This window comes from Rhinichthys klamathensis, unplaced genomic scaffold (genome assembly GCF_029890125.1).
Source record: "Rhinichthys klamathensis goyatoka isolate OS25496 unplaced genomic scaffold, OSU_Roscu_1.1 h1tg000530l_1, whole genome shotgun sequence".
NCBI classification, from domain to species: Eukaryota; Metazoa; Chordata; class Actinopteri; order Cypriniformes; family Leuciscidae; genus Rhinichthys; species Rhinichthys klamathensis.
The window spans coordinates 745,459-754,902 of record NW_026607006.1 but is presented as its reverse complement, the minus strand read 5'-3'; the positions used below and the strand labels follow the sequence as shown (position 1 = coordinate 754,902).

Here is a 9,444-nt window from a genome sequence, read left to right as displayed (position 1 = left end):
TTCTGCTGCAGTGGCAAGTGACTATGATGCTGATTCCAGTGCATCAACACTTCATCTATCCCCACCTTCAAAATCAAGCACCCCACGGCAAGACAATGACAGCATCGATGAAGCATGTATGTACATTCAAATTTACTATAAAATGTATATAATTTTTGCAATAAATAATACCATAATATTTGGTAATATAAAGCCTAATTCTGCCTTATTTATTTTTATGTGGCATACATCCTTGAATTGTTGATTTTGTGCATCTTGTTTAATGATATATTCTAATTATATTGTATGACTGAATTATAGCCGATGGTCCAGACAACAGCCTTGACAGCCAGAAAACACAGGCACGACATTACAGGACTCTACGAGAAATGTACAAAGCAAAGAAGCCAAACAAAGCTGCTGTAACTCATCTATTAGACCTGGAGTTCCAGTCCAGAAGAAATTTCATTGACTCAAATGCCTTGAAGGAGCAAGACAGACCCACACAAATTTTACAGGCATACCCGTGCTTCAAAGAACTGGACCATGTGAGTAATCTGAAGCATAGTTTAGACTGATGTAAAACATATCATCTACCTAACTGCAGACATACAGGGGTGCGTTTCCCGAAAGCATCGTTCGCCAACTATGGTCGCAAGTTCCGTCGTTACGAATAGAGTTTAATGGAAATTGCGATCATAGTTGGATAACGATGCTTTCGGGAAACGCACTCCAGGTTGATGATTCTTATCACTTTCAATAATTATTTCTCTCAGACAATGGATGAACTGCGGAGAATCATTGAGCCAAACAATTGCCAATACATTTCTGAGGTGAAAGGCAGGTGGGAGACCTTCTACTCCAAGGTTCAGTTTTATGGTGTCATGAAGAAAGTCATGAAGCCTCCAAGGACATTAAATGGAGGTAAAGCTGTATTTTATTGATTGATTGATTCTTTATAGATAATACCCACACCTAATTTCAGTAACACTTTATAATAAAAAGGGGCCTACAGTAATAAAGTACTTGCAAATCATTTGCAAACTATTAATTAGTTAACTGCTCACTGTATTGGTATTTTATTGTTTACATGTATTTGTAAACATTTTAAGTAACACTGAATATGAACGCAATTAATGTCTAATAAAGGTTGGTTTAAAGCACTTAATTACATTTTCCATTTTCCTTTCTCAATCTAAAGAGAACAATTTACTCCTAATAACCAATCAAATATTTGTTTACAATGAGCTAATTAAACAATAATAATTGTGTTAATTACAGTGACAATGAACTCACTATTTGTATATAGCCTATTGAAATATTAGCAATGTAGATACTACAATATATGGTCTATGAATTAATTATAAACTAAGAGTTTGCTAATGATTTGCAAGTACTTTATTACTCTATACTTGTTATAAAGTGTTACATTTCTTAGCACATATCAATATAGATCTCCTCTCTTGTGTGTTTTTTTTACTAGTTGAACATGCCATTGCTGTTTTTACCGCCCTGCCACTGCTCTTCCCATCTGGCTCTGCAGTACCCAAGAAAGTGGTCCCAATCAGTGAGGCTCTTTTCCACATTCTTACGGTGAGAAATTGTTGAATAAAGTCATTATTTTGTATTTTTGGTGCACAAAAACTATTCTCGTCACTTCAAAAAAAAATAAGGTTGAACCACTGTAGTCACATGGACTATTTTAATGTTGTCTTTCATGCCTTTCTGGGACTTCAAAGTGTTAATTAAATAGCTGTCATTGGAACAAACAAACATTATTTTACCAAACGCTGTTGTTATGCAAATGGACTGGACAATAACTTTATTCTAGAGCTGCTGTGAAGCCAAAACAATCTCTGTTACTTTAATTTCCTATTATCACTGTAAAGCTGCTTTGAAACAGTCTATATTGTTAAAAGTGTTATATAAATGAAGGTGACTTGACTACTTATTTAGCTTTTTTGCTGTGTTTGTAGTCTAAATTCTGTATTTATATATTTGGTTTTCTAGCCCTCAGAGGACCCTGATACCTTCGTCCACCGGCGTGTGCTTTCTAGTCCTGTTTTGCTGGTTGGTGAGGAGAACTGCATGGTGGTTGCCGGTACAACTCCAGTTGTAACCTTTGAGAAAGATTTGCTCCACGAGGGGCTTCTCTACCTCCTGGCATATTACTATGCATTCCACCTGACCTATCCCAAGTGTATTGCCACACTCTTGTCTGTGTTGCAAACAGAAGTTCTGGTAGATGTCCTCCATGAGCAGGATGCAACCCCCTCTTATAAAAAGGCCATTCATGAATGGAAAATGTTTGTTGAATAAATAGTTGCAAACCTATATGGCTGAGGTAGTGATGGAGTATTTTCTTGTTATTTATTTTTTGTTTTGTTCCCCATTATATTTGAACTTGATTTGTGCTATTATGAGATTTCCCTGCTTTTTCAGTGTTTCTTAAATCAATTGTATTATTGCAATGCATGCATTAAACTAATTGCTGTTTAAAACTGTTTGAGGTTATACAGTGTATGCAGCTTACAGACTGAGGCATAGCTTTTTTATGCAGAACATTTGCTGTTGATGTGCCATGTTTTTTTGTTTTTTCAAGTGTCAGTTGAATAGCCTATGAATCAGTTCAACCTGCTTTATATGCTCCATTTGTTAAAGAGGATGTTCTTTAATAAATGTTCAGCAAAACTGAATATGTTGTTTGATTATTCATTTAAATGTATATATTTGTACTATATTTCTTTATTGGGTTGTTTCAAGAATATTTATCTATTTTTAGGTCTCACATCTTAAAGAAAATCTAAATAAGCTGAATTTAAGGTCAAATTTTCTAGTTTTAATGCAATTTTCACTAAAATGACTTAATATTCAGTGCTTAAAAAAAGTGAAAACTGCATAGTTTTAAGCATGTTTGTCTAGTTTTTAGACCAACAGTATATTAGTGATTAGATTTAAGATAAAGTATTCTAGTTTTAATTCAAATTTTGCTAAATTTATTTATTATTCACTTCTTATAATAAGTAAAAACTGCATAGTTTTAAGCATGTTTGTCTAGTTTTAAGACCAACAGTATATTAGTGATTAGATTTGAGATAAAGTATTCTAGTTTTAATTCAATTTTTGCTAAATTTATTTATTATTCACTTCTTATAATAAGTAAAAACTGCATAGTTTTAAGCATTTTTGTCTAGTTTTAAGATTCAATTGCATTTATCAGTGACTAGATATTTATGCTATTTTCAAGAATTCTTATCAAGTCGGTTTTGCTTACCCCATTGGCAGATTTTTTTGCTTGATTTTAGTTCACTTTAACTAGATTCAAGTGAATCTTGATTGTTTCAAGAAAGGCATTTTTTGCAGTGTGCCCCATGCATTACAGCTCATTTCACCCCATCATTGTGTTGGTGATTATTTAGTCATATATATATATATATATATATATATGTATATAGCAAGAGCATTACATCTAGCATTCAAGTCAAGTCCCCTTTATTTTTATATGATGCTTTTTAGCCTACAATACAGATTATTTCAATTTCAAGGCAGCTTTACAGTGATAACAGGAAAATAATGCAACAAAGTTTGCTTCTCCTGTACAGCAGATCTAGAAGAAAATAGTGTCATAATCAAGCTTAAGTATGTTCAGTGATGGTTTATTTTGTTGTAAAAAAATATGAATTTATTTAATTTATATATAGCCGCTCTGGATAAAACAGTGATGTCATCGTCCAAATGTAATTCATGCACAAACTATTCATTGAGCACAAGCAAAAGTGTTTGCTTGGGAGTTGATGGCAGCAATCTTCCACAAAATTTTGGCACGTTTCATGTTTTCAACATGAATGAAACTGCGAAATGTCTTCTTTAATGTGAACTGTTTTTGTTCTGTTTCAGCAGCAATGAGGTAACTTTCACCGTGTCTAGACCTGGCGCGAGCTGCCTGGCCCGTTTCTACGGGAGTGTTTGAGTTAGGGTTGCCAACTGTCCCGAATTTTTGGGCCTAATTTATTTGTCCCGATCGGGACCTCTCTTGTCCCGATTATTGAGTGCTACGCTGATCTGACTGATACAACAGCAACACGACACGTAAATTAGTTCAAATCTCCTAGAATCTAGAGCTGCGCATGCGAGACAGAACACTGTATGTGCGTCAGCGCCAAACCGGGTAGCGCGGAGAGAGAGGGAGACCTTGCCTGCGAGATACAGTAAACTGATCGTGTGCGCTCTGTTTCTGACACACTTCAAGCACTCGCTGGGCGGGGGAAGATTGATGCGCCGGACCGGAGTCGGGGGACTTAGTTAAGTTTTTGTGTTGTTGTTTTGCTTTATTTTGTAGTATTTCGAATTAATGGTTTTAAAATAGTATTAGTAAAAAAACAATTAATACAAAAATTCACTTGTTCACTCATTTTGCCTATGCCACGGGCCGGGCCTGTCCATGAGGACATTCACAGGAGGTAGAGGTGACATCTGCCGAGTCACCAGTGGAAACCTGAAGAGAAGAGAAATAATGAAAAATCACACTCAACCACCTATTTATTTCACAAATTTGTGACAACTTCATTTATATGTTTAATGCATCAATGTGATGGTTCTAAATAAACTGAAATGATGCAACACACTTTACATTGTTATTCATATGTTTATTCATTCATTGATTTAATCTCATGTTAGAATATTGTCACAGCTGAAAGGTGTACAGATATTTCTGTTTGTGTTATGCCGAGTTCAGACTGCACGATTTTCAAAATAATCGGGTCACTGTTGTTTTCACACTGCATGACTATCTGGGGTAACATTCAGTTGCTGCTGTGTTCACACTGCACGATGGATCGGCGACAGGAGGTTTCACACTGCATGACTTTACAAAAGAAAGAATCGCCGACAACTTCTGCCTGGTCCGCAAACTACGTTTCACAACCAAACAAACGCGAGAAGTGATAGGAAATAACGGAAGATCACGCGTGCGTGAGACCGGAGTTCTCACGCGACACTGAATTTGTTATTAAAAATGATAGCCTACAATTTGTATGTGCACTGATTTGTAGCAAAAAAAAAAAAGAAAAAAAAAGTTTATGCAGGAAATGGTTGGGAAGACGAGGGGAGCAAGGACTGTGTTTTGCAAAGAGAGTTGGGGTAAATAAATTATTTTGCAAATGTCCTGCTGTTGCTGCTGGTCATGCAAACGTTTGTGCTTTGTTTCTGTTTGATATAATTGTAAATATAGGCCTATCTATTAAAATACTGATATTCTGGTCTATAACTCCAAATATTAGGTCATCGCCGATGTAGTTTTCAGTCAGAACACATTCACACAGCAGGATTGTGAATCGCCGACAGGTCCAGATATTTAGCATGCCAAATATCTCACGGGCGTCGGCGACTTGTCGGCGATTCTCTCAGATCACGTCTTTGCTCATTCACACTGCGTGATTGTCACTCGCGTGAACGAGCACCGATTTGCCTGTGTTTTCGGGCATTTGTCGGCGATTTCTCAAAACCTGTCGGCGAGCCAAAATCGGGGCTAAAATCGTGCAGTCTGAACTCGGCATTAGCTGGTGAATGTCAGATGATTGTATAATGGATAATTTCATGCCATCTGCTGTAGCCATCTCACTGCCAATCTCAAAACAAGCACTCGACCTTAACTGACAATGAGAGTAATTGGTTTTATCCTGACAAAGACTGTTAGTAAAATTCATCCAGTGACTTCAAACAAAATAAAAAAAAGAAAGAAAGAATATTACAATTATTTTGTGAAAAGACATTAATCTGTTTAATGAGATGGTTTAGCACAGGAGTCACCAACCCGTCGATCGCGATCGACAAGTCGATCTTGGAAGCATTTTAAGTCGATCGCGAAGAGTTTTCAAAATCAGAGAAAAAACACCAATATTTTTATTCATTATTACTTATTAATTAAAAATGCACCATGTGTGAGTCTACTGTGTGTAGTAAATGGTGTCTAGGGGATCCGGAGGCGTGCGCGCCGTTACAATGACGTCATTTTTGGCTCATGCGGACGCGTCGAGTATAAACCTTTTTACAGTCTATGGTATAAACAAGGCCACTTCACACTACGCTCACATCAAGCTCTTCAAGGCAAGCTAACGATACGCAAGCTAACGAAACGATGGCACAACCGGCACAACGGTGAGGGAGTAGTCATCTGCAGGGTTTTTCCTGCATAGACAATTATGAGGCGGCCGCCTCTGTCAAATTTATAGTTAAGAAACAATATAACGTTATAGGCTACACACGACCAGAGTGCTGTTTTCCTGTGAATGCCATCGCGATTGAAACCAAGATATTGATTTCATAACAGTTCAATAAACAAATAGTTAAAATTAAGTTTAAAGTTACTTACATTTTTAGACGCTGACTGTTGTTGTTCTGTTTCAGCAGCAAAAATAGTTCCAAACAACAGAACCAGCGCATCTCACAGCATCCATGATCCATTACCGATAGATTCAGCGTTTTGACCTAATCGCTTGAGTCAAAGATTCAATTACCCATTATTAAACCGCCTCATTTTGAATAAATCAGCCGTTTGAACGAATCGTTTGAATGAATGACTCAATGACTCGCTCATAAGACGGGCGCCTGCCGCCTCCTACTGGCGGTTTAGTTTCAAAGTATCATTCTTTTCAACATTCCTTATTTGTATATTCAAAAAAATTTCAAAACAATCTCATAATCTCATTTAAACACAGTTATAATTTTTCAATTTGATTGCTAACAGCCTAGTGTCTTATTATTTTAATTGATGTATTGATAAAATGTAAGAATTTGAAATGAAATTTAGAGCATACATTAAATAAAATTAGGGGGAAAATGCCCTTTATAAAGGTACAAAAAATTATTCCGATAAGAGTGTTTTCAAAAATGAAACATTGACAATTTAAGTTTAACCCTTTAAAGGTGATGATACACAGGGCAACTTTTTGAGCAATCTTGCTGGGCAATGTTGCCGTCAACGGGCAACCAGATAAGACACAGGGCCCACGACCGATCTAAATTATCCAGATAGGAATGTATTGCCCATTTTCAATGGGAAAGTGCCCAAGCAACAATCGCTCGGCAAGATTGCCCAGCAACATTGCTCAAAAAGTTGCCCTGTGTATCATCACCTTAAGACCGACGGGAGCGCCGGCGCTCCCGTTTGCGTGTGTCTGTTTAAAAGCCTATAGAAACTGAAACCAAATTGCTAGCTCAATCATTCTTTTTGCATACAAAACCAGAGATGTAACATGTTCAGATCAAGCCTCCAACATGCCCATGTTGCGTTGTTTTCACCCTCTAATCAGTCTGTACAAACTGCGTAATATGCGTTTACAAAAAAAAACCCACAAAAATGCATTGCACGTCTTTGCACACATGTTCTTTAGATCTGCGATTGATAGTTACGTCTTCCGATGGCTCATTGACGTATCACGTTCTGTGCACTATGACCCCCGGGTGTGTCGCATGTTGTGACGTCACAAGCTGCGTCATTTGACCATGCGTTTGACTCGCGTGATTTTTTTTTTCCCAAACCACTTCAGCGGAAATCCCGCCCTGCAGCCGATTCTAAAGTTTTCATTGCTCATGTCAATCACTGTACAGATTGCCTACACCAAGCACTGATCCCTAAACCTACCCGTCACTGTAACCTAAACCAATGAAATCGGCTGCAGGGCGGGATTTCCGCTAAAGTGGTTTGGGGGAAAAAAATCACACGTTTGACTCCCGTTTGACTCCCATTTGCTATATGTTCCTTCTTATCGTTATTGTCTTTTTACCATTGCTTTATTTTATCATTTCTTTCTCCTTTAGACACTCACAAATACAAGCACATTGACACACACACACACACGCGTGCGCGCACGCACGCAACGTTATGTCTAAACGAAAGTACACGGACGCGGAGGTTTTGGAAATTCTAATTGCGTCCGATGATGATGAACTATACGTCTGCTCATCTATTTATTTTATATTTTAACCAATTCAATGTTCAATCAATATTCAAAAGCAAAATGTTATCTGTTTGACCACAAATGTAATTGAATATTTTACATGGCATTTCCCCTCCCTTTTTTTGAATGAGTGTATCTTAAAAACTAATTTATGTAAATTGATTTATGTACGTTTTTCACATTGACAAGTTTGAGGTTGACATTTATCCATTTTTTGTATTGAATAAAATATGTAAAAAATAAATAATTAAAATTGTTTTTCTTTTTGTTTATTGCACTTTTGAGATATTTATCTAGTTACTATTGATTTTTTACAAACATAGCCTTCAAATTGGGAGAGTAAGGATTATTTTGATGTATGGCATATGAAAATGCTCAAAAGAATGACACCACAGCATGTAAAAATACAAAGATATACTCTGGTGGAATTGTTCTATGGCAGGTCATAAAGGGTTAAAGGGAGTAGGCTAAAGCCTCTGTTTAGGCTATAAAGGAAATGTAATTTTGCCAAAAGAAGAACTTTAAATTTAAATAAATGTTCATTTTAAATCAGCCTACTTCAGTGTGATATGTTACCATATTATCATGCTTAATTGAACAATTGTAATGTGATGATCAGATTCAGATATCTAAATCAAAGAATATGGGTGGTTTGCGGGTGGATTATTATTTATTTTTAACAACAGATTCGAGTGACTCAAAGTGCACCAGATTAATGAATTTATCTTTAAAATGTACATAATTTTCTCCCCGGACCCCCCTAGTGTTACGATTTTACCAACTCCGCATCATTTTGAGCCAGGAAAAACCCTGTGTTGGCTATATTGTTAAAAGGAAATCTGTGTTTTATGTTGTTGGAAAAGGGAAAGAAAATCAGTGCTGTACATGATTATTTTAGGCCTGTAATTGATTGATTATTGAGGTAATGAATAGTAGTAGGTCTGTAATTTGTGTGAAAATATTTTTGTAGAATTGAAGGATGACTGTTGTCATAATATTTTGTATGCTAGTTGCACTTACCATTTTGAAGTGTTTGAAATATGTTTTAAAAGGGAAAAAGAAACAGTACATTATTGGCTTAGGCCTGTAATTGACTGATTATTGTGTTTATATATGAGTAATAAGCCTGTGGATATACTTAACAATGTTATATTACTGTTGAAAATGTTGAATTATAGTTGACAGTTTGTATAGTTATATACTATTTGTATAGTTAAATAAATATTTTGCTAGTGACTAACAGGCAACAAAGAATGTCAAAGTAGAACTACATTGTGGCCTTGTTTTTTCATAATTTTCTGCAAGTGGTAGATCTTGGTTTACATTTGGACTTGGGATGTGATCTTAGGCTTGAAAAGGTTGGTGACCACTGGTTTAGCATGTGTGTTCAGTGTGTAGTTTGTGTGTTTATTTCAAAGCCCTTTATGACACAGGACACTCTGCTGACAGGACAGGTTGAGGTCCATGCTCATTTTATTCATGAAGTTATAGTTCATCCTTAATTTGA

General features: G+C 36.3%; 1 protein-coding gene across 1 annotated transcript; it reads left to right on the top strand.

The window, feature by feature from the left end:
• Positions 1–290: 290 nt before the first annotated feature.
• LOC130073199 (uncharacterized) lies at positions 291–3,949 on the top strand. Its single transcript, XM_056238669.1, has 5 exons — positions 291–527; positions 756–903; positions 1,463–1,572; positions 1,990–2,285; positions 3,877–3,949. Exons 1-5 carry the CDS (start codon positions 369–371, stop codon positions 3,947–3,949), a joined length of 786 nt encoding a protein of 261 aa, XP_056094644.1. The 5' UTR covers positions 291–368.
• The last annotated feature ends 5,495 nt before the right edge of the window (positions 3,950–9,444 follow it).

Coding starts and splice junctions, on each gene's coding strand:
- LOC130073199 (XM_056238669.1), top strand. CDS start 369: ATGTACAAAGCAAAGAAGCCAAACAAAGCTGCTGTAACTCATCTATTA. Junction 1,573..1,989: donor CTCTTTTCCACATTCTTACG/GTGAGAAATTGT, acceptor TTGGTTTTCTAG/CCCTCAGAGGACCCTGATAC. Junction 2,286..3,876: donor GCCATTCATGAATGGAAAAT/GTTTGTTGAATA, acceptor GTTCTGTTTCAG/CAGCAATGAGGTAACTTTCA.